At 37.0% G+C, this 24,919-nt stretch overlaps 1 protein-coding gene across 1 annotated transcript in view; it reads left to right on the top strand.

Moving 5' to 3' along the window:
• The window catches only part of frem2a (FRAS1 related extracellular matrix 2a), a 56,407-nt gene extending 31,845 nt beyond the window's left edge, over window positions 1-24,562 (top strand). The window contains exons 7-25 of the mRNA XM_079598684.1: window positions 6,430-6,579; window positions 7,663-7,872; window positions 8,582-8,779; window positions 11,036-11,200; window positions 11,422-11,604; window positions 11,849-11,979; window positions 12,082-12,240; window positions 13,209-13,512; window positions 13,703-13,834; window positions 15,386-15,717; window positions 17,705-17,897; window positions 18,741-18,845; window positions 18,944-18,973; window positions 19,078-19,205; window positions 20,066-20,200; window positions 20,785-20,911; window positions 21,209-21,396; window positions 21,970-22,116; window positions 22,232-24,562. Coding sequence (XP_079454810.1) covers window positions 6,430-6,579; window positions 7,663-7,872; window positions 8,582-8,779; window positions 11,036-11,200; window positions 11,422-11,604; window positions 11,849-11,979; window positions 12,082-12,240; window positions 13,209-13,512; window positions 13,703-13,834; window positions 15,386-15,717; window positions 17,705-17,897; window positions 18,741-18,845; window positions 18,944-18,973; window positions 19,078-19,205; window positions 20,066-20,200; window positions 20,785-20,911; window positions 21,209-21,396; window positions 21,970-22,116; window positions 22,232-22,732 — 3,518 coding nt within the window. The 3' untranslated portion in view covers window positions 22,733-24,562. The remainder of the gene's footprint in view (window positions 1-6,429; window positions 6,580-7,662; window positions 7,873-8,581; window positions 8,780-11,035; window positions 11,201-11,421; window positions 11,605-11,848; window positions 11,980-12,081; window positions 12,241-13,208; window positions 13,513-13,702; window positions 13,835-15,385; window positions 15,718-17,704; window positions 17,898-18,740; window positions 18,846-18,943; window positions 18,974-19,077; window positions 19,206-20,065; window positions 20,201-20,784; window positions 20,912-21,208; window positions 21,397-21,969; window positions 22,117-22,231) is intronic.
• The last annotated feature ends 357 nt before the right edge of the window (window positions 24,563-24,919 follow it).

Genomic DNA, 24,919 nt, shown 5'->3' with positions numbered 1-24,919 from the left:
CAGCAGACAATTTGTGTAGAATTTCCATTGTTTGTTTTATTTAAATGATTAATACTTTTAGAAATTAATATTTTTATTCAGCAAGAATGCATTACGTTTCTGTTCATTACAGAATCCTGATATGCTTAAATATATATTAAGCATAAGCAGCACAACTTTCTTCAACATTGATGAAAATAAGAAATGTTTCCTGAGCAGCAAATCCGCATATTAGAACGATTTCTGAAGGATCATGTGACACTGAAGACAGAAATAAATTGCATTTTAACATTTAACAGTTATTTGAATTGTTAAAAAATCTTACAGACCCCAAACCTTTGAATTATATTATATTATATTATATTATATTATATTATATTATATTATATTATATTATATTATATTATATTATATTATATTATATTATATTATATTATATTATATCCCAGATGGCACATGCATATCGTAGAGATATCAATATCATTATGTGATCATATATCATATTGATATTATTTACAGCTCTGGGGATTGGCTGAAAACGGTTGTGTGAGCAAAGATGGCAGATTCCTAATTGTGTTCACCAGCTGAGCAACTGCCATTGTGATGAATGGGAATACTATTTTATAGTTCTCTCAATATAATATAATAAATATGTATAATATAATGTTCTGAACTTTTGTATGAGCATTTCTATGCATTTTAGAGTGTGTAAGATTATTTTAATGTTCATGAACACCAAGGCTGTATGTATTTAATCAAATCAGTGATCAAAAACTGTAATATTGTGACATATAATTCCAAGAAATCATTCTAATATGCTGATTTTCTGCTCAATAAACATTTCTTATCACTGTTGAAAACAGTTGTGCTGCTTAATACTGTAGTTTAGTGTGCAATATGCATCGGACGGTCATTGAGAGGTCTGTATGTGTGCTGCACGCCGCCTGAGGCGTCCAAGAACCAGAGATTAATGCTTGACATGATGCTTTCTCCTCAACATTGTTTGTATGACAGTGTGTGGAGGTGGAGAATGGTACGTCTGTTTGACGGAAGTATATCTACAGAGGCACCTGTCTGTAGTTTGAAATTAATGCCTTGACAGCATGCGCTTCTGTCTGACATATGTTCATCGTTGGAGACTAGCAAATGTTTATGTCTAGAGAAACTCAAATATTAGCACACAACACAGCATGCTCTGACTGTCAATGAGCTTTGCATTCACATTAAATACACCGAATAACCCCCTCGTGCATTAGCTTTCAGGGGTGTCGATCATCAAGAACTGCCGCACACTGAGCTAAAATGCTGTTCTCAGTCAGCAGTATCAGCAGCATCAGAGAGCCAGCTGTCTGAAAAAATGCTTTGTGCTGTTTCCTGTTCTGGCATTTATTGTGTGGAATGTACACACAGGTATTATTGCTCACATAAATCTGTCAGTACTAAATCAGGGGTGTTGAAGCCTCGGGGCATTAAGACTGCCTCTGCATTAGTGAACCACCTGTGTAGCTGCAGACTGAATCAATACTTGCTTTAATGCTCAGATGTGGATAGTGGACCAGTGCTCATGCTGTTTGGTGTTATAGTAGTTTATGTTGGTTCATTTATTCTTTTTATTGATTTAGAAAATGTACCATGGTTGTATTATAGTTTATATTTTTTACAGGTCAAGAGAAAATACAATATTACTGTTAAATATCTATACGTCTATCCATTTATCCATCTATCCATCTATCTATCTATCCATCCGTCCGTCCGTATATCCATCCGTATATCCATCCATCCGTATATACGTCCATCCGTATATCTGTCCATCCGTATATCCGTCTATCTGTATATCTATCTTATCCGTCTATCTATCTATCCGTCTGTCTTTCTATATCTATCTTATCCGTCTATCTGTTCTAATCTTAGAATTTACCTGTCTGTCATTTTTTAAGAATTAATACTTTTATTCATCACGGATGCATTAAATTGATCAATATGGCAGCAAAGACTTTTACATTGTTACAAAATATTTATATTTCGAATATATACGGTTCTTATAAACTTTCTATTTATCCCGAATAAAATTAAGTTTTTATAAAATTAAGCAGCACAACTGTTTTCAACATGAATAAAAATGTTTCTTAACTAAATTAATTAAATAAAATTGTATTAAATTATAATAATATTTATTACAATATTAAAGTCCGCGTGAACCGGAAGTTGCAAACGACTTTTCTCCAGTGTTGTGGTGTATTTACAAGTGAAATATTGAACAGAGGGCAGGGTTTTACTTTAGCGCTCCTCCTCTTCATCTCCGCTCATAGCAGACTAACTGTTTGAGAGGAGTGGTTAAAAGTTTTCAAGCCGTCAAACTGACGTCATCAGAAAAGGAACGCCATTTCAGACCGGAAGTAGCTTTTCAGATTTTGATTAACTTCCACGGATTAATTGTGTTAACTTTTGCATGGATTAATTGTTCACCACAAGACTAGTAATATGCGCTAACACAGTAAATAGGGTCAATTTTGATTTCATGTTGACTTTAATATTTATTTATTTAATTATTGTAATAATATTACTGTTTTTACTGTATTTTTTAGACTTGTTATAAAAACTTTGAAAAAAATCTTAGCGACTCCCAGACTTTTGAACGATATCAATTTTTTATAAATTGTAATTTAACCAGAGAAGTATTTCTCTAACTAAAAGCAATGAAAGGTTTTAAATGATAAAAAGTGGGTTTCATGCCAAATCTGAAATATTTCTAATGCATGTGTTTTGTATGGTAGTGATACACAAAATACACAACATTGCGTGTTATGCAGTTTTATGATTATTGTGGTTATCTAGTCGTTTTTGAATTGGATTGAGCTGTTTTTGTTTCTTATCACCATTGTAGTTAGTTTCTAAAGGCTTTTATTTAGGGGAAAAAAAAAATTGTTCACAACAAATATTATATTTTGCATTATAGAAATAACGGTTTCCATTGATTTCACCACCGTAAGTTTACCTGCGATTTCACTACAAATCAGTTCAGCTATGGTTAATATGCAAGAATGTCATAAAGATGTCATCTACATGTCAAAAATACTTTTGATGTCCCTTTTCAGAATCATTTCCTTGTTAACAGTAATTTCTTATCTTATTTCTCCCTTGAAGTGTAAAAACAGCTCCAGCTTTTGACAGCTACAACTAAATACAGCACGAATCTCAACGCTTCCCACCTGCTATTCATACTTAGTTTTCTCAAAGATGTTTCACAAAGCTGTCAAAACTGCACAAACCCCTCTGCACTGCACTCCATGCTACCGACAGACACGCTAGCGAGTTCAAACATGAATTTCCACAATCGAAGAACACACAGACTTTTTATCCGTCACCTGAAGCTTTAAAAAGCGCTGACAGACTCGTGCCTGAGAGCAGGCTTCCGGAAATAGACATGTCGTGCTGAGGTTTTGATTGGACCAGGACATCTCGGGGTAAACAGCCACCAATATTTGCCAAATATAATGGAGGTTTTGAAAGAGCACAAGCTATTTTTGATAATTGGAATGTGGATCTAATGGTGCTGCGGATGAAAATGTGTCCGTCTAATCGAAACTCTTTGTTTGGACACCTGGTTATGGATTATCCCCATGTGGCTATCCATACGGGTTTGATAATGAGCTGTTTTGTCTAATTGTATCTTCTTCATAAAATTGAATCTTGTGCAAGTTTGCTCTCTGTGGCGCAAATGTCGTCACACATCTGCTTTGTGCATGAATCCTTCCTCATTAGCCCTACTGAGTATGATAACGCTCTGATGATTCAGCACAGTTCATATATGCTGTGATAAATCCTGAAATGGGTTTGCTTGATGCTTCCGCCTGTGTATCAAAATATAATGCAGTGTGAGATTTTACCCTGAGGGACTTTAACCTTCAGCTTCACACGCGGCTCTGACTATTTCAACACGCTAATTCTTTTTTAATGCTTCCCCTCATTTTCAGCAATTGAATCATTTTAAAACATCTTAACCATGAATACTAGTCTTTCTTTTTATTCTTTTTTTATTACAACTTTTGTGCCCAAAGCATGATTTGTAATCAGCAAACAATAAAAATTATTGTAAAAAAAGGGGAAAAAAATCACATAACACAGAACACCCTAGCAACCAACTGAACAGAAACAGATTTGCAAATACTCACAATACTTTTGCATAGGCAGTTTCAAGAAAATTAAAAATATATAAATATAAAATAATCTTGAGTGTTTTAAATTAAGCACTGTAATTACATTTTTAAATTGTTTCTCTATAAACGATAAATTGTTTCTCAATGTATCCAGAATCGTGCAGCTTTTTTTTTTTAGCATACGCATAATTATTTAACATTAGTGATTAAGTAAATCCTATGAAAATACTTAGCGGAAGTATATTGCAGATATAGATTTCCATACATGCCTATAACTGTGGACACACAATCAACTTGCTCTCTAGTGTTCACTAGCAGGTGTTTTAACTGCTCCTATATGGCGAATGGAGACGCTATTGAGGCATCTATATTTGGCGGTGTGTGTCAGAAGCATCTGCACTAACCACTAGGCTACATCTAGAAAATAAGTGTTTTGGTCTGTTCATTTCTTACAGCTATACAACAACATCTACAAAAACTTAGATCAGGCTATTTATATTTTGTATGCTTGTGAACATGAATATTAAACCCTGTCATTTGTGACCTGATCTTATGTTTGGAGTGTGTTCTGAACCGAGAGGTTACAGGCATTTCGTTGTAAGTGGCTTCCTGTAGATAATGCAAGATGACAGCTGTTGAATCCTCACAGGAACCTCTGCTCTTAGACGCCGCGGGTGAGAAAAACACAAACCTCCATACAAGGTGTCAGTTTGTTGTCATGGAGACCGGCGTCCACTGTTCAGTCAGCAAACTGTTGAGATGGTGAATGTGGTGGTTATGAAATAGAGCTGGTTTTGGCTATCGTATACGTTTTTTTACTTGGTAGAAGGTTGATTTACTATTCAGTACATAATTTATTCAAGGTTTTTCTCAAACTTTACAATTAAATGCAAATTCTAATATGTCCTTGTATGTCATAGAATAAAATGGAGGAGGGTTGAATTTTAGGGCTGGTACATGTAGTTTAATTTCAATAACTGCAATCAACAGGGTTTTTCGTAACCATGGAATACATCTGGGAATATAATTTAAATTAAAAATATCTAATTTGAAAAAGAAATCTTAAAGGTCATGGAAAATTCATTCCTTTCTGTAATGAATAAACCTTTAAAGTTAAGTTCTGCTCTAAAATACTTTTTAAATTGGTTTGATATTGCACCTTTGTAACTGTGAACATTAACATTGAAACTTTTGAACATTATATTTAATTGGGTTTTACATGGCTTACATATTTTCGTCCTTCATTTAAAAGAAAATATATTAAAGCTGTCCAATATCATAACTAGGCCTACCGTAAATAAAGCAATGAAAAAAAAACATGAAATAGCATTAAACATAAATAAACATGTACGTTTAACAATAAAAGAAAATAAACGGTCTCTTTAAATGATAATGAGCAACTGCTCACCCTACTCCTCTCTTCCGTGGGGGGTGTCGACACAAGACTGCCTGGGCAGACAGTATACAAATGGCTGAGGGCGGAAATATTCCAATACGGGACAGTCCGTCCGTGGTCGTGGGCGGAGCATGTGCAATAAGACATCATATTGCTTGATTATTGAGAGTGTTTAGGATTTTTGAGGATAAAAAAAAAAAAAAAAGTGAATGGATTTTTTTCATTGTAGGGTGGTTGTGTCCACACACTGCAAAGACGCATTTATATGCAAACACCATATAAAAGTGAATTTTGTAAAAAGGACATTTGGCAGTATATGGGAAGTTGTGTGTGGAATCACAATGAACACGAGTTAAATGGTGATGCTCCAGAGCGGTTTCTTCGAAAATCTGCTGAGAAATATAATAATAAATGCATCCTACCACATTTTTCAACAAGACAATGCTCCCACCCAAATTGCAAAGACAACCAATAAGTCGCTTAAGAACAAGTTGAGAACAATATTTGGTCTCACATTAAACTCAAACGAACTGGGAGACATTTTTCAACTACTCATGAACTATTTTAAACCATTAACATTAACTGGAACAACACTGGCTCTTCTTCCAAAAGCGGTCTGCGAATTGGGGAAGTTCTGTGCTAAGTTACTTTCTCTTCAGTATTTGTGTACTTCTGAATCATTTTGGTTTGACCCATTCTTTTGGCCAGGAGTGTAATGTGGTATACATGCATAAATAGCTAAACATAGCGATATAATAGAAGAAAATAATTGCGTTAAATCAAATAATTAAACATTTTCGTTTTTTTGAATGCTTTTCAAATTTGAAGAATGTAACATTCACGGAAAAATTCTGAAAATTCATTGTCCATGGAAAATTTCTGCTTCTGCCCTTACAGCTCCTGTGTTCTACTTCGGCAATCAGGAGTATCACGTCGATGAGAGCGATGGCCACGTTGAAGTCCGTGTGTGGAGGACAGGGACGGACCTCTCGAAAAAGGCTACAGTCACTGTGAGATCCCGCAAAACAGACCCTGTTTCTGCTGAAGGTGAGTGATAGCGTTTGATTTTCCCAGTAATCCATTGTTTTTTCCCCATCCTCAACCAGCATTGTTACTAATTTCCAATCATAACAGAGTTCATAATCATAAAAGAGGTCAGCAGCACAAGCCCTCTTTTTGGGGACTTACTATCAGGATAAGAAAAGCAGTAAAATATTAGTGATGAAACGGCGCGGACAGTTATTTTTGCGTCTGAACTTTATTGCATTTGCATTTATAGGAGTTTCCCTTTCAGCTGCAATATTTATGGAAGTAAAGTATTTAAATTAATCATGCAACTTGATTTACTAAGGTTTAAGCTAGTCAATTTATTAGTATTTATGGCCCAAAAACATATCTTAAGCCATTTTGCGCCTGTGTTGTTGGAAGATCACAGCCACCTGATTATCATTGGCTCTGCTTGTTTGCGACCCTACACGAATTAGCAAGCTCTTGATAGACTGCGTTGGTCATTATGGAAATGATCTGGCTGCATCAGTGTTTTTTAATGTTCACAGTAAATCACCTGCAGAACTTTCCACTCCCATCTGAACTTTATGGGATTGCGGTCTCACGCTAATTGGCCTGTTTAGTAAATCTGGCCCTTAGAAGAGTTCATTTAAGTAATGGCCAGTGAAACTCAATGTAAAACTAAATTTAAGCCTTTTTTGGTTGAGGAAACCTGGTTTGCTGTATGTTAGAAAAAAAATGAAATGCTACAAATTTGTGTAAAAAAAAGTATTTTGAATATCCAGTCTTCCCAGCAAACTCATGAACTGCAAAATGCTGAACAGGACAGTCCAGGGTCTTTAATAAATGTGAGAGTGTTATTGAATCTTTTGGCTTAGTCCTTGAACAAGTGATGTGAGACATCAAAGATGCAGTTAGGGGCTCTTAGCAAAGCTGAAATAAAAAATAAATATCTGTTCAGCTGAGTTCTATACTGTACATTGATCCCTCAAAAAAAAGAAAAGAAGCAGCAGTCTCTCTTGAGAGAGGATTAATCGAAAGTGAGAATCCTGTGCTTCTGCCATTAAATACCGTCTGACCTCTTTCTGACCATAGCCTTATTTCTGTGTGTTCATCCGCCAGCGGGGGTAGACTATGTGGGAATCAGCAGAAACGTGGACTTTGCACCGGGTGTGAGCATGCAGATGGTCCGAGTCACCATTCTGGATGACCTAGGCCTGCCCGTTCTGGAAGGAACAGAGAGGTTTGAGCTTATTCTTCGGATGCCCTCCAATGGAATTCTGGGAGAGCCAGCGAAAGTCACAATCTTTATCAACGACTCAGTTTCAGACTGTGAGTATTTTTGAACATTTTTCCTAACAAAATTGTGACTGAGACACACACACTTTCTACGTTTTAAAAGTTTCAAAAAACATCGCTCATACTTTACCTAGGATTAACAACTATTCCTGGTTATTCATTAGCTGAAGTTTCACACTTTATATTCCTAAACCCTGGGTTAACATCCTTATTTGCTGTGTTAGTTTTATTGGGCGAGTGCAGCATTCAGCCTGTTTACATAAAGGCTCCATCATTGCGCATCCTCATATTATACATTGCCGACTATACTATGAAGGTTTTCCTGAGTATAATATAAAGGTAATATACAGTTTTTGCTTTTTCCGTCACCATTTGCCATTTTCCCCCTCAAATGTTGAGACTATTGTTTATGCAACACGTGGTGTTTCTATGACTGTCTAAAGCATGTGAATACAAGGCATGCGATTGGGCATCTAGCCGTAACATTCTAAAACCGCATTGTTTCACATGTTTGGCTAGGCAAAAGCAGTGCTAAACCTGCTCCAGAGCAGAATAAACTACGAAACGTTTCTCCAACCAGGGTTAAAAGCCGGGTTTAGAACAATGATAAGCAAAGTGTGAAACGCCCTATAATGTTTCATAGATTTGCCCACAGAATGAATTACCAGTTTTTGTCCATGATGTGTAGGTAAACTGTTGCATATTAGAGCATCTTGATTTGTATATTCTTTTTTTTTTTTAGTGCCAAAGGTGCAGTTTAAACAGGCTGTGATGACTGCAGAGGAGAGTGAAGGTCACATCACTGCAATGGTTCACCGCAGCGGAGACATCAGACACAAGTCCACTGTACGCTGCTACACCCGACAGGGCTCTGCACAGGTGGTGTCTGACTTTGATGAGAGACCCAACACCGATGCGTCCATCGTAACTTTCTTGCCTGGTAAATAACCTATTATGCAAGCCGGGATGTGGAATGGAGGGAAGTACAAACAAATCGATAATGAACAAATTAATTAATAATTGAATGAATGAATGAATGAATGATAAATGAATGAATGAACTTACAAATAGTTGAGCGAATTAAACTTGAATTAAACCGTTTAAAAAAATCACATTCTTCACCTTTATTTGCCAAAATTCAAGTAAGCACTGACCCTTTATGTAAATTGGGATGTGGAATGGGGGTGAGGGCTGTGTTCAACTGAATGAACAAACAAACTTGTGAACAAACAAATAGGTTAGTCAAAACAGTTGAGCAAAAAATCACAAACCTCACCTTTGCAAGGCGCGCCATTAGTCGCTTCTCCACTGTCAGGCCGAACGGTTCTAAGAACAGTGAGGAATGGTTCCAGTTATATTTCCACTTGAGATTGGTTCGGCACGGCACCATGACAAAGCGTTCTCAGCCCGGAATTCTCAACACGGTTGGCTAACCATGGTAGAATGCGTGTAGTGATGTCATCACTCAGAATTGGTCACTTGTCTGTTGCCTGGCTGTCTGTAGTGCTATTTAAGCAAAGTTAACGCAAGTTGGTAATAAAATGAAAACGTGGTCACTATTTACATATCATCTGTAAACTCATGCATTACTAAAGGCATTACTAAAGTAACAACTGAAACATTTGTATAACATTCCAAAGAGCTCTGTTATCAGCCCCACAGTGGAAAATGAAACCCTATCCGGGCCTAACTAGCTGGACCGGAATGGTTAAGCGATGGGAATGGTTTGGCATGACAGTAGAAAACCATCTTTTGTAATATGCAATTAATGATCATCTTTGTAAGCTAGGATGTAGAATAGGAAGAATACAGCTGAATAAATTAATGAATAAAAAATGGAAATAATGAATGAACAAACAAGTGAATGAATGAATTAAACCTGAATTATACATGTAAAATTACACACTTCACCTTTACTTGATTCAATTCAATTCCTTTTATTGTCATTGCATGTGCAATACAACGAAATTAATTAGCAAACCTTACGGTGCATCCACACATGACACAACAACAATAATTAAGACACCATAAATGTAACACACTACAATACAGAAACTTGATAGATTCATGTAATAATATTGCACCTTGTCGTCACAAAGTGACCTTAACTGTAATTATAATTGGTGCAACTGAATCATGATTTTCCAAAGTGTAGTCAAAAGTTCAGTTTTTTGCCGTGTTGTTAAGTTCTCTTACAGCTCTGGGGTAAAAGCTATTCTTAAATCTATTAGTCCGTGATGCAATAGACCTAAAACGCCTACCAGAGGGCAACTGGACAAACAGATGATGTCCAGGGTGGGATGGATCTTTGAGGATGTTAGCCGCTCTACTCAGACAACGCAAGTTGAATAATTGCTCCAGTGAGGGCAGAGAGTCGCCAATGATCTTCTGGGCTGTACTGATGACCCTCTGGAGGGCTCTCCTATCCGCTGCTGAGCAGCTGGCAAACCACACCGAAATGCAGTGCGTTAGTACACTCTCTATGGAGCTACGGTAAAAGGATACCAGAAGTTTCCGTTGCAGTTGATTTTGCCGAAGTATTCTCAGGAAATGAAGTCTCTTCTGAGCCTTTTTGACTATTTCGGTGGTATTGGTCGCCCATGAGAGATCTGCAGCAATGTATGTGCCCAGGAACCTGAAAACAGGGACAATTTCCATACGGTCCCCATTAATGTATAAAGGCGTCATGACTGAACTGCTTTTCCTGAAATTTATTATGAGTTCTTTTGTTTTTGAGGAGTTCAATTTAAGATTATTATCCGAACACCACATCGCCAGTCTTTGGACTTCATCCCTATAAGCAGTCTCATCATCCTCTCCTGAAATAAGTCCAACCACAGTTGTATCATCTGCGAACTTAAGAATGGTGTTTGTGGGGTGGGTGGAGATACAGTCATAAGTATAAAGAGAATAAATAAGGGGACTCAGCACACAACCTTGTGGGGCTCCTGTGCTAAGTGTGAGGGTGGAGGACAGATGGGGACCCAGTCTAACGGTCTGAGGGCGATTTGTCGAAAAGTCTTTGATCCAATGAAAAATGGATTGGGAAAAGCCTAGGTCGGCAAGTAGATATCAAATGGTAAATGGTAGATTGATATCTACCATTAAATTTTTAAACATTTGTCTGAAAAGGAAGTCATGATGAAAAATGTGTTGAGCTGTTTTCAGACTTTGGTCTCCATGTTTTGCTCCCTAGGTGAGGCTGACAAACCGTGTGTGCTAAAACTGGTGGATGATTCTATTCATGAGGAGGAGGAGGAACTGCGGCTGGTTCTGGGAAACGCGAAGAGCGACTCGCCGTACGGAGCGTCCGTAGGCGAAATGAACGAAATGCTCATAAAGATCAATGATAAAACTGACAGTAAGAAAGAAAGAAACAAAAAAAAGTCATCACAGCCGTTTTCATTTGAGAGGCACTTTAGATAATTTTTAATATAAATACCTGACATTTAGATTTCTAGAATTTGGGTCAAACTTACAGATTAAACTCTTACAGATTCTCTTTGGCTAAGGAACTTTTAATGAACAAAAATTCCTCGATTCTCATCTGTCTTTTTCAAACCATTCATTTTCCTCTGTCAGAGCCCATTATCAAGTTTGCCGAGACAAAGTTCAGTGCTAGCGAACCAAAAGAGTCGGGGCAGATGACGTTGGTGAAGATCCCCATCCGCAGGACAGGAGACTCTTCGAAAGTGTCTCTGGTGAGGGTGCACACGAAGGACGGCTCTGCCATATCCGGAGAAGACTACCATCCCATCTCCCTCGGTGAGGCTTCTAGAGGCCAGAACGGGTCATTTGCATTCTGAATATGCCGCATCTAATTATTCTTGGTAGATTGGCAGGTGGCTCCAAGCAGCTTCCACATGCATGCATTTCCTGTCTACATCAGGTTAGATAGAGTTCAGGATGCAAATGACAAAAGCAATCAGGTGTGGAAGCGTTTAGCAGAAGAAATATCAGGATGTTGTTTATCTTTTAGTGTATGTAATCAGATGTTTTGTGTGTGCAGATGTTGAGTTTAAAGCGGGTGAGATTGAGCATGTAGTGGAGGTGGAGATTCTGTTTGATAGCGTAAGAGAGATGAGAGAGGCCTTCACTGTCCACCTGAAACCAGACGAGAACATGATCGCTGAAATCCAGGTGGGAAATGTTCATAATGTTCCCCTGTGGTACGTTCTTCATGTTTGAAGTTTCATACGCAATTAATGTTGAATTACAAGTCTGTGTCTCTTGTATTGGCAGATGACCAAAGCCATAGTTTACATCGAGGAGAGCAACAGTATGGCTGACGTCACGTTCCCTTCACTGCCTCATGTTGTGTCACTGTTACACTATGATGATGTGAGAAGAACCAAAGAAAATGCCCACCCAGCTGCTGGATACCCCGTCGTCTGTGTCACGGTAGGTTTGTCAGTAGAAAAAGTCAGTCAGAAGGTTTTCAGAATGTTTAATGTAATTATGGGGTCGTTTTTATCAAGTTTCTGTAGATCCGTGAAGTACAAGTGAATGAATAAGATTATAATGATTTGTCAAAGTTTAAGCTATAATAAAAATTTGAATAAATTAAATAAAGGCCTCACAGTGGCTGTGCTTTTCTTAAATCATAAGGACTTTATGAAAGAGCCTAGGAAACACAAACAACGTTTATTGTTATAAATCCTCAGTGTTGTTCCTTGTGATAATAAATGATGAAACCCTCCGTGTTGTTCCTTGTGATGAATTATTAAACATGAGTCGGTTGTGTGCTGAACTTTGTCGTTTGGATTTTTCCCTTACAGTAAAGTATAATGATGATACTGAACAGTGATAGGAAAACTATAAATTGATTACCATATTACATTACATTACTTATGCTCACCAAGACTGCATTTATTTGATCAAAAATACTGTACAAACAGTAATACTGTGAAATATCCATAATAGTAACCACACAGTCTGTTTACAATGTCTTCTATTGTAACAGATGTTTATATCTTCTGTCTTTTTACAGTATACAGTGCATATAGGCCTATATAGATGCCCCTATTTTACATTTGCGCCCCTGCCACGACTCTCTGTACGTCCCTGTATACATTGGATGGATTTGAATAACTTTAATGTACTTGAAGTGTGTGCCAATCACTAGGAAAATACCAGTATCGGATCAGGACTCAGTATCGGTAGATATATCAATATCAAATGCTCAGATCGGATTGTGGCACAAAAAAACTTGACTGAAATCGGGACATCCCTAATATTAACACGCACACACACACATTTCATTTCTTTTAAAAAAATCGTACCCCAAACTTTTGAACGGCAGTGTTTTCATTGAAGCTGCATTATCTTATGTTCTTTCTTGTCCTTGTTTATTTCTCTGACTTATCCAGGCCTGCAACCCCAAATATCCCGACTATGACAAAACAGGTTCCATCTGCATTAGCGAACGCATCAACGACACACTGACTCGTTACCGATGGCTCATCAGCGCCCCCAGTGGTCCGGATGGCGTCACCAGCCCCATGCGAGAGGCTGACTTCGATACCTTCTTTACGTCTTCCAAGATGATCACCCTAGACTCCATTTACTTCCAAGCGGGCTCTAGAGTGCAGTGCGCGGCCCGTGCCGTGAATTCTAATGGCGATGAGGGGCTGGAGCTGAGCAGCCCCATTGTGTCTATTAGCATGGAGGAAGGTGAGCCCGAAACCATTACATTAAGTGGGATCGTATAAAAATGCTTTGCTTTTGTATAGCAGCACCAAAGAACATTATGCTCTTCCTGAGCTGCTGGTTTATAATTTACTATTTGCTATGTGGAATTAGACTGTCAGTAGGTGGTAATATGCTTGAAGTAATGTTTCATGTCTTTGATGTTCCTGGGCAGGGATGTGCCAGCCACGTAAATTGGGCACAGTAGGTGCTGAGCCCTTTTCTGCCAAACTACGTTATACAGGCGCTGAAGACTCCGAATATGCCAATCTCATCAAGCTTACTGTCACCATGCCCCACATAGACGGTGAGAGAGTTATTTCCCCTCTGGCTGCCAGGTTGTTTGCTTAGTTCAGCCTCTCCGCGAGAAACCCTACTCATATATTCCCTTTGGGGGGAAAGTGGCATTCTTTTGGGATTTATGCGTTATTTGCTGTCAAGACTAAATATTACAGCTCTCTTCAAAAGCTTAAATCAAAGTCTGAAAGATGCATAAACATATAAAATGTCATGACACAAATTTGCCAACAACGTTTTCCATCAAAATCATGTTTGTCTACCATCAAAACGATTTCTGGGATGAAAGTAATAAAAGGGTGCAAAGTATTTTGGGAATAAATTGTCATAAGTTATATTTCACGTCAAAAATCTAGGCCAAGCAAGACCAATTATGGTTGCGTTAATATTACCTTCTTAACTCATCAAAAGTTAATAACTGTTCTTTTCCATAGCTTTTCCTACAATACTAAAAGATCCTTTTACTGCATGACAAAATGTGTAATATGTGGCCCTGTACCACAAAACCAGTCACATGAGTCATTTTACATTGAGATTCATATATCATCCAAAAGCTGATTAAATAAGATGTCTATTGATGTATGGTTTGTTAGGATAGGACGATATTTGGCTGAGATACAACTATTTGTAAATCTGGAATCTGAGGGTGCAAAAACAAAAATCGCCTTTAAAGTTGTCCATTTATGTTTACGATTGTGCTGCATTCACTTTTTTATATTTACGGTAGGAAAGTTAAAAAATATCTTCATGGAACATGATCTTTACTTAATATCCTAATGATTTTTGGCATAAAAGAAAAATCGATAATTCTGACCCTTACAATGGTATTGTTGGCTATTGCCACAAATATACCCATGCGACTTGTGACTGGTTTTGTGATCCAGGGTCACATATAAAGATTTTCACGTAAAATAAATCTATCATTATTTACCCTAATGTTGTTCAAAACACAATCTTCAAAAATTTCACAGAAGAAATAAAGATGTCAAAGAATGAAAAGCTATAAAAATTTCAATATTGTTGTTGTTTTTTGGATTGTCCAGCATAAACAAATATTTCTCGTCCTCTGAAACTATATGATAGCTTTGTGTGAGGAAAAGATCAAAATGTAAGACACTATTAAATGAATATCTTCCTGTCTGCAGTAGCTCTCACATCTCATTTACACTAATATCCAAGTATAGAATGTGTATGGTGATAAAGTTTGAATATATAGCTTTAAAAGATTAGGAAAATAGTGCACACTTTTCTACTTTTCTATGGATTTTTTTGTTGTTGTTTTGATTGCTAAAATGTTACATAGAAAAGAGGAGCATTCACATTCTTCAAAATATCTCCTTTTTGTGTTCAACATAAAAAATAACATCATTCAGGAAAATAAGCACATTTTTGGGTGAACCATACCTTATATTTTCTTTAGGATGCAGATTTTTTCTTTTTCAAATTCATATTTCAGTGGTTTATCTTATAAATAATGTTATGACCTGTTCTTCTTTAACAAGGCGGTATAATGAATGTGATTTCAGTTTGTTAATTGTCATTTATTTTCTATGTGCTCCAGGCATGCTCCCTGTGGTCTCCACTCGTGCGCTGTCCAACTTTGAGCTGACTCTGAGCCCCGATGGCACTCGAGTGGGAAACCACAGGTGTTCCAATCTGCTGGACTTTAATGAGGTGTCCACACGACATGGCTTTCTAACCAAGGCCACCCGGAATATAGAGAGCGTCGGTGAGACTCTGCCATATCAGTACAGCCCTGTCGTCAGAGGCCAGAGCACTCTGCGCTTCTACAGGAACCTGAACGTGGAGGCCTGTCTGTGGGAGTTTGTGAATTATTATGACATGTCTGAGCTGCTCACAGACTGCGGGGGAACGATCGGAACAGATGGGCAGGTGAGACGTCGACGCAGCTTTCAGAATTCTAATGATTAGTGTTTCATAAATCGCAGCTGTTCTTGTCCTACAGCTAAAAAGCGCATTTAAACGAATTCCTAGGTTTGAGAAGACAATAGATATCCGGTTCCTCATTTATCTCTTCACTTTTGTAGACGTGTTTATACCACTATAGTTTTAGCCAGATCTACAGGCCCTTAGGGTAACACTGTCAAAGTAACCCAATTTAGAAAAAAAAAATATTGTTGTTGTCAAAATTACGTGAATCTGACATTTTCGGTTATATCTGGGCCGCTTTTATACACTCAAAACGTTCAAAAGTTTCGAGTCAGTAAAATTGTTGTTGTCGCCTTTTTTTTTTTTTTTCAAAGACGCATTAAAGTGACAGTGAGTGCATTTCCATTTCAAATAAATGCTGTTCTTTTGAGCTTTCTATTTATTGAAGAATCCAGTAAAAAAAAAAAAAAATGATCACAGTTTCCACACAAATATTAAGCAGCACAACTGTTTCCAACATTGAGAATAAGAAACGCTTCTCGAGCAGCAAATCAGCATATTAGAATGATTTCTGAAGGATCATGTGACACTGAAGACTGATGCTGAAAATTCAGCTTTGATCACAGGATTAAATGACATTTTAAGATGTATATTTAAATGGAAACCTTTTATTTTAAATTTTTATAATATTTCACATTATTACTGTTTACTGTCATATTGATCCAATAAATTCAGCCGTGGTGACCATAAGGGTCTTCTTTCTGAAGCATTAAAAAATCTTACCGACCCCAAACTTTTGAACGTTTGTGTATATGGAAAATAAATCTAATACATATTGTAATTCATGTCATTTTTATGTGAATTGTATCTGTATTCTCTGTTTTTTGTTCAGTCAAAATTTAACTGGGGTGCGTGTGTGCGTTTGTTTGTGTGCATAAACGGTGACATTTGCTTTAAAGAATTAAGAGACATTAAGAGAATGTGGTATAAATTCAGCCTATCATGTTTAAACAGATATCCTAGTTACATCTAATTGATTAACACCTCTCCATGAACACACACGTCTCCATAGGTGGGGTTCTGCTTTTGGACTTTTCTTTGTTTTCATCTATTATTATGCACAGCATAAACTGGCAGCCATAGCACTCAGGATTTATTTCTGCCACACTCCTCAATGTTCTCAACAGAAGAGGAGACTGACTCGGCTGTAACCCGCAGAGCTTTTGTGTTCATTCATTTCATTTCTGAATTTAAGGTCTTGCTTCAATGGCTCCCCTTCGTAATCTAGGGTCTAAATGTCTGAATGATCTATGTCATTACAAACATAAGCCTTCAAATCTGCAATAGCTCCATAAAGCAAGATGTGAATTCAAAACCCTTCATCTAAAGGACGTACTCGGATTCTACTGAGGATATTGAGCGCGTTGAATATGAAAAGCCTTTCTCTTCTTTCCCTCAGGATGGGATTTTGACAATGTTCATGGGGATTTTTCCCGTCTTGATTAAACCCAGTCCAGCAGGTGTTCAGACTGGCCTCATTACCGAGGAGCACATTTTTATATCATGGTATTTTGATTATAATTGACTATGTAAATTAGCAAATGTTTCATTCAATCAAAACAGATTATGCTTTGAGACAGCTAATCTTTTCCTCAGACAAAATGCTTCCTGGCTTATTGATGAACTTTACTTTGTCTAACAGCCAGCACTGATTAATAGCAACCTCTATTTTTCATATATTTGACATTTTTGAAGCAGCTTTCTTCGCAGTCTGTCGGTAATGCTCAGTTTAGTTCCTGTCTTTATGTAGCCCCTCCTTCCGAAAAGCGCAATGTGCTCTGATTGGTCAGTTGGACCAGTGTGTTGTGATTGGTCAATATCTTAGAGCGTGTTTCGGAAATATCACACTCCTTACCACCTTTACAGAGTGTTTTTGCATTTTGCAGTGTTTGTATTCATCAACAGTATTATTTGAATGTGTTTTTAAAAGGTGCTGAACCTGGTGCAGTCGTACGTGACCCTGCGAGTCCCTCTCCACGTCTCATACGTGTTTCATTCCCCTGTGGGCGCAGGAGGCTGGCAACACTTCGACCTGCATTCTGAGCTGCGGCTCACCTTCGTGTACGACACTGCCATCTTGTGGAAGGACGGTGTCGGCAGCCCTCCGCAGGCAGAACTGCAAGGCAAGTCTTTGAGCTCCAAATTTATTTATCATCTGTAAAAAAAATATTTTCCACCAAAAGGGGGTATTTAAGGGGTATCCAATCTTTTAGATGTCATTGACTCACAAATATGACCATCTTTGTGCGAGGCACCCCCATTAAAATTTAAAAGGCAGCTATATATTTTCATGTATTTTTAATACAATTCATACTGTAAAAAATTTACATTACAAATGTGTAAATATTTTCACTTATTATTTTTCTACTCACTATAATACTGTCCTGTTAGATGTATTATTTATTTACACGTGTACATACTTTTCCACGGACCCTTTAGCAGTCTCTTGCGGCCCTCTGAGGGTCCCGGACCCCAGTTTGAAAACCTCTGCTCTAAGAAGAGCAAAATGTTATATAAATGATACAGTACACTGTTATATGTTATATTAATGTTATAAAAAAATCATTCTAGTTTTAAATTCTATCTTATAATAGTTTACAATATTTTATTGTGTCTCTTAAATGACCTTTTCCCCATTTACAACTGGTGTTAATGCCATAATTTCTCCTTTTCTCTCTCTTTTATTGTGTTTAGAGAGAGTTCAAATAAGGGTAATTTTACACCTTTTCTACAAACATAAAATCATATTTTTAATATATTTTTGTTATTTGTGTACACTACAGTACAGTAATGTTTATGTTATGTTTGGCTGTCATGGAAATGGAAAGCACAATAACTGATGTCACATGTGGACATGTAGAGAAATGCAGAACTAGTGCAGGGTGTGGAAATTGGAACTTTAAGTGAAAAGTCATAGAATATTTATAATGAAACGATATTCATATTGGAGCATGTTTAATCTGCAGGAGCTTTATATCCAACCAGCATGCGGATTAATGAGCAGGGGAGGCTTGTGGTGAACTTCCGCACAGAAGCTCGCTTCAGAGGCTTGTTTGTAACGGTACACGCTGGTAAATCTCCCTTCTCTACACGCCTTCTAAATATGAAATCTTATTCATTATGTTCCTATTTATAAATGCTTATTATAATAAAGAGCTTTTCTTTCCAGCTGCAAATTTGAGGGGTCTGAAGACTGCAGGTAGAATCAAAAGATCATGTACATAGCATATGGAACTAATGCCAAAATGTTTCTATTGGTTGAATTGATTAAATTAACTTGCTATCTCTCACCTGATTACCCAGAATCCTCTGTGAAGTCCATAGTGTTGAGTGCAGACCACCCAGGCTTGACCTTTAACCTCACTCTGGTTAGGACTGAGCCGACCTACAGCCAGCCCATCCAGCAGTGGATGTTCATATCAGACTTTGCTGTGAGTTGATCGCTCTTTCCCCAGTTTTTATATAATTTATATAATTATTTATTTATTAATGAAAAATCATGTTAAAATGTGAGTATCAAATATGATGCATCAAGCTTTTGAGGAAAATGCGGTTGTACATCTATCAATCATCATTGTATTGCATTGCATTGTAATCATTATATGTTTTACCTCCATAATAAAACTACAGGGCTTTGATCATAAAACTAAGCAATTAAATGTTGTCTTGCATATTACATAAAATATATTATTGGGAGATATAGAATGACAACTGATATGTATATGCTTGTTATGTAAGTAGTGTGCTCTACTGTTATAAAGACCTGATTGACCTCTATTACAAGCTATCAGGATTTAATTTGACTTTTTTTGCCATATAAATATCAGCAACTTCACCAAATTGTATACTTTGAATAAAAATGGGGTGTTTTTTCTTGGGAGTATGAGCTCCATATTCTCCAATATCATACAATATGAGCCATAAAAGCCGGATTTATCAAATATGGTACTCAACAAAAAACACAAATGCATTTTTTTGTGGAATATTTGGTTCAACAAACCATTAAACGCAAGTGTACCTAATCTTGTAAAGCCTGACATATAGAACAATAGTCGAATAATTATTACATTTAAAAGTTCATTTGATTTTTCTGACTATTTCATATGTCAGGCTTTACAAGATTATGTCAAGTTTTGTTTATTTTGTATGTTAAACAATTATGGTTTTATTGGGTCGCCACTTGTTGTCCAATGTAAAATCTGGGTCCTGAAGATTTGTGAAAAGCGAATGTAAAACAACTAATGCAATGTTAAGCATGTATGTATGATACCTGTGTGCCTGTGACCCGCAGGTTCGTGATTATTCGGGCAAGTACACAGTGAAGTTGATCCCCTGTACAACAGCGCTGAATGTGGAGTACACCGTTCCTCCGGTCTGCAACCCTAGAGAGCCCGTCACTTTTGATCTCGACATCCGCTTCCAGCAGGTAAACAAAAAAATTATTCCGTCTTTAAAGGAACACTCCACTTTTTTTGGAAATAGGCTCATTTTCCAACTCCCCTAGAGTTAAACAGTTGCGTTCTACCGTTTTCGAATCCATTCAGCCGATCTCCGGGTCTGGCGGTAGCACTTTTAGCATAGCTTAGCATAGATCATTGAATCTGATTAGACCGTTAGCATGTCTCTCAAAAAAATGACCAAAGAGTTTTGATGTTTTTTCTATTTAAAACTTTAAGACTGACAGAAAATGAAAAGTTGCATTTTCTATGTTTTCTTCAGTTTTCTATGCCAATATATAGTACACGATGTAACTACAGAAAACGATAAAACTTGGAAAATGAGCCTATGTCCTTTGAAATAAATTCTTAAATTCATCTTAATTTCAAATGCTCACTCAACTTATGTTTATAATATAATCTGTAATAGAAGAAAATTGTATTAAATGAGGAAAAATTCCAGTATATATATATATGAGTTGCTTGTATATCAAAAAACGTGTATTTGTAATATATTGTATCAGTTAAACCTGAAGCTCTTCTAAAGAAGCATTCATGTCTTTACTTTGTTTAGGTGAGTGACCCTGTCGCTGTGGAGTTTAGTCTAAACACACAGATGTTCCTGTTGTCTAAGAAGGCGTTGTGGCTGTCAGATGGATCTATGGGTTTCGGTCAGGAGAGTGATGCGGCTTTCTCTGCGGGTATGTCTACTGTATAACTTAATCAAACCAAGAGGCTATTTCTTAAAGTACCGGTATTTGTAGGTATGTAGTTGCTTACTTGAATGTTAGTAACTACCCAGAACACCATAGGAACTACCTAGCAATGCACTGAAAACCACACTGACCACCACATTGCAACGTCCTAGCATTGTATGGCATGAAAGCGGGGTTTTGGACGGACAAACATCAGTTATGGTTTCATCAGAACGTGTAAAGATCTAGGTTGTTTAAGTTTATTTTCTGGGTTATACTGACACTGAGCTTGTTCTCCTCAAGGCGACACAATCTATGGACGAGTGATGGTGGACCCTGTGCAGAACCTGGGGGACTCTTTCTACTGTAACATCGAAAAGGTGTATCTGTGCACCGGAGCTGACGGATATGTTCCTAAATACAACCCCACCAAATCGGAGTTTGGATGCCTTGCAGACTCCCCGTCCCTGCTCTACCGATTCAAAATTATTGTGAGCAGTATTGTTATTGTCAACTCAAACTAAAAAAGAATGAAAAGAATTTTCATAAATTGAAATAAGTGGAAATAAATTAAATAATATAAAAACATATTATAAAAAATCTATAAAAAACTAACTTATTTTAGTTTCAGTTAATTGTCAAAGCAAAATTTCCACTTTTAAACCTTTTTTTTAGTTTAAAATTACTAAAACAAAAACTGAACTAAATATAAATTAAAGCTAAATAATAATGGCAAAAGCACATATTAATGGCAAAAGCAAAATTATTAAAACTTAAATTGAAATTAAAATGAAAACTGAAAATACAAAAGTTATAAATATGAATAAATAATTTAATAGTTTATAAGTAATACTAAACAACTATATTTTAGTCTGCAAAATAAAATACATGCAAATAATATTTTTGTTTATATTTTATTTTATAACAAATGAAATATTATTTGAATACATTTTATATTGCATAATATAATTTAATTGATATACTTTTTAAAAGTGGTCTGTTGAGAATTTTTTCTAAAATGTATACAGTGTGTCTAAAGTCCCATGACTTCACCTTGCTTCTAGGACAAAGCCCAGCCCGAGACTCAGGCCAAGAGTTTTGGGGACATGGGTTTCAAAGCCCTGCTGGCTGTAGATGACCCCTCTGCCCTCTCTCTGGTGAAGCAGCCAGGATCTGACGGATTCAGACTGGATTCTACTCCCCTTTTCCAGGTCTAATCCTTTTAAACCTTCATCAGTTATGGTGTGATCACATACAGATCTGTGACGTTTAATAAGTCAATCAGCGTGACTTGATGAAATCCTCTATTGTCCTTCTGTTCTGTAGGTGGCAGTTGGGAGAGAGTGGTTCATTCACACCATCTACACTGTGCGTTCAAAAGACAACGCCAAGCGTGGCATTGGCAAGCGAAGTGTGGAGTACCACTCAATAACATCAGGTGACCTCGCGGAGGCCAGAGGACGCTCCAGACGGTCCAACAGAGACGTCCCGATACTAGCGGAGGAGATCGGACCCGACAACAACCGAGGGACGAATATCATGCGCGTCGCTCTGGACCGCAGGCAGCGGCGGTCTGCGCCCGGGGAGGAGCTGTTCGCGGATGGACTGTCTCCACGGGAGCTCAGTGGGCGAGATGCCAAAGAGGACGCGGTAACGGTGGCGGGAGTCCTCGTGGGACTGCTTCTCACCATCCTCGTGGGTGTAGTGTTGGCACTGATGGTTCGCTCAAGGCGGACACCTGCAAAAAAGGGCCTGAGTGTCTCGTCCAGCCTGCAGCCTGTTATAGTTCGATGTAGCCTTGATAATGGAGACAGCTCGGAGGTCTGAAGGACTAGGACTACTTGGAGACCGTGCTGTTCTCCTTAATTAGTCATTCATCGGATCATGTTTTGTTTTCTTTGTTTTAAACAAGTGCCTCTCACAGGTTTTATCTTACAGAGATCTCACGACCCAGTTCATCACCAGCCCAAAGAAATCGCCATCCACTCCTCATGCCATGGCCAAGTGACATTGTATGTTTTCATTCTGGATTTTGCTCGTCCAGCTATTAATTGTTGAGGTGTGCCAGGTGACGTGTGGTCCAAAAAATTGACATCAAAATCAATTAAAATAAATAAATTTAAATCAAATAAATCAAAATCAAATAATAACTGTAACAAATAAACAAACCTAAAAAGCCTATTCTTTTTTATAAATGAAATGTAATGTATTAACAGAAACGGGAGCTAATTTGGTTCCATTTTATTTCCATTCAATTCCGAAATACCAAAATAACTTTTTTAATCATGGAAAAAAAAATCCTTGTTTTCAATATTTCAACGTTTTAAATCAACAATATAAAAAGACCTCCAATAAGAATAAAAAAACAAACAGAAAGAAAGAAAGAAAGAAAGAAAGAAAGAAAGAAAGAAAGAAAGAAAGAAAGAAAGAAAGAAAGAAAGAAAGAAAGAAAGAAAGAAAGAAAGAAAGAAAGAAATTATCTTTATTACCCTGAGGTAATTTATTTCTATCCAACCTTTAATTTGTTACTAATAATACAATCTTTTGTGTATTTCTATAGCACATACACAGTGATTATTCAGTGTATGAAAGTTCATAAAAAAAGTCTACATTTTAAAGAAACTCCCTCTTAGAACCCCTCACTTTACTATATCTACCACTGTATTGATAATAACGAGGCATTTACAGAAAATACGTTTCTGAAAGGGAAAAATACATGTCCTGAGAATCATTGTTAATGAAATGGTGCACTCAAACGAACTGATCACAACACTTACACTGATATTGTGTAGTTCACCTTTATCTCAAGTATTACATATTTACTTGTATTACAGCATTGCCTACTGTATTTTGGGATATGTGATGTCTTTGGAGAATATGACTTACTTTCTCAACTGCTCAGTGTGTTTTACATATTATGCTGTTTTTTAACAGCAAGTGCCAAGCTCTCAATGGAGAAATGCTGAATATGCATTTCATATCAAACTGTCCAATAGTTGTTGTCAGAAAGTTTACATTCAGTCTGTCAGATGTTGTCAAATTTCATCTTGTTGCTGCTGTTTTTATTAATATGTGTTTTTTATAATTTAAGTGTTATTCATGAGAGCCGCATGCATTAAATATTGCCGTCTTATCTCATTGAGTGTTGTTTTAAAATAAGGGGAAAACTGTGACACTGGAAATCCCTCAGATTTCCACATTTTTGTGTTTCACTGTGTTTTGCAGTCACAAATCTCTTGCAGTTGCTTTTTTCCAGACCAGGTCCACTTTTGTATCAACTATCACATGTTTGTTGTCTTCTCTGACACTTCAAGCGTTTGTGTATGCATTTAAAAAACATATCCACATGTTTATTAGTCTAGAACTGATCTATGAAAAACCAGCATCATATTGTCAAATTCATTTCTCCTCCTGACAAATATATTCCTCATCAGGCTGATAATATTTAAAAAGAAATGTGCTATGCAATAAAATTGGTGGATTGTTTCCATTTTCACAGAGGATTGTGAGGCTGATTAACAGACATGAGCATGACATTTTGGGCACAATGAAATATTCTTTGTTTGAAATGGTATTTATGGTGAGATATTGTGTTTTTGTACATGGTTCACAGCTAAATATTTCCAATGCTAAAACGCATTTTTATGTACTGGGCCTTGAAGCACAAAATAAAGTCTTAAAACTTGAAAACTTTGAAAGTCTTATTACTGTGCCGACAATGTGCTGTTCAGTTGTACTTAAAGGGATACCCAAAAATGAAAATTCTGTCATCGTTTACTCACCCTCATGTTGTTCCAAACCTGTATGAGTTTCTGTGTTTTGCTGAACACAAAACTAGATATTTTAAAGAACGTTGGTTACTAGGTCAAAGGTATAGCTTAGTGTTCTAAGCATTGACATTGTCCCGGCTCATAATTTTTTTTTAATCCCATACTGTCCGATCATGATTAAAATTCAAAAAATATTCTTTAAACTGATGGCAGTTAAGCTCCATCAACACAAAAAAATGGAATC

This window comes from Phoxinus phoxinus (assembly GCF_949152265.1).
Source record: "Phoxinus phoxinus genome assembly, chromosome: 23".
NCBI classification, from domain to species: domain Eukaryota; kingdom Metazoa; phylum Chordata; class Actinopteri; order Cypriniformes; family Leuciscidae; genus Phoxinus; species Phoxinus phoxinus.
The sequence above is the reverse complement of the archived record's forward strand: the minus strand, read 5'-3'. Positions and strand labels throughout refer to the sequence as shown.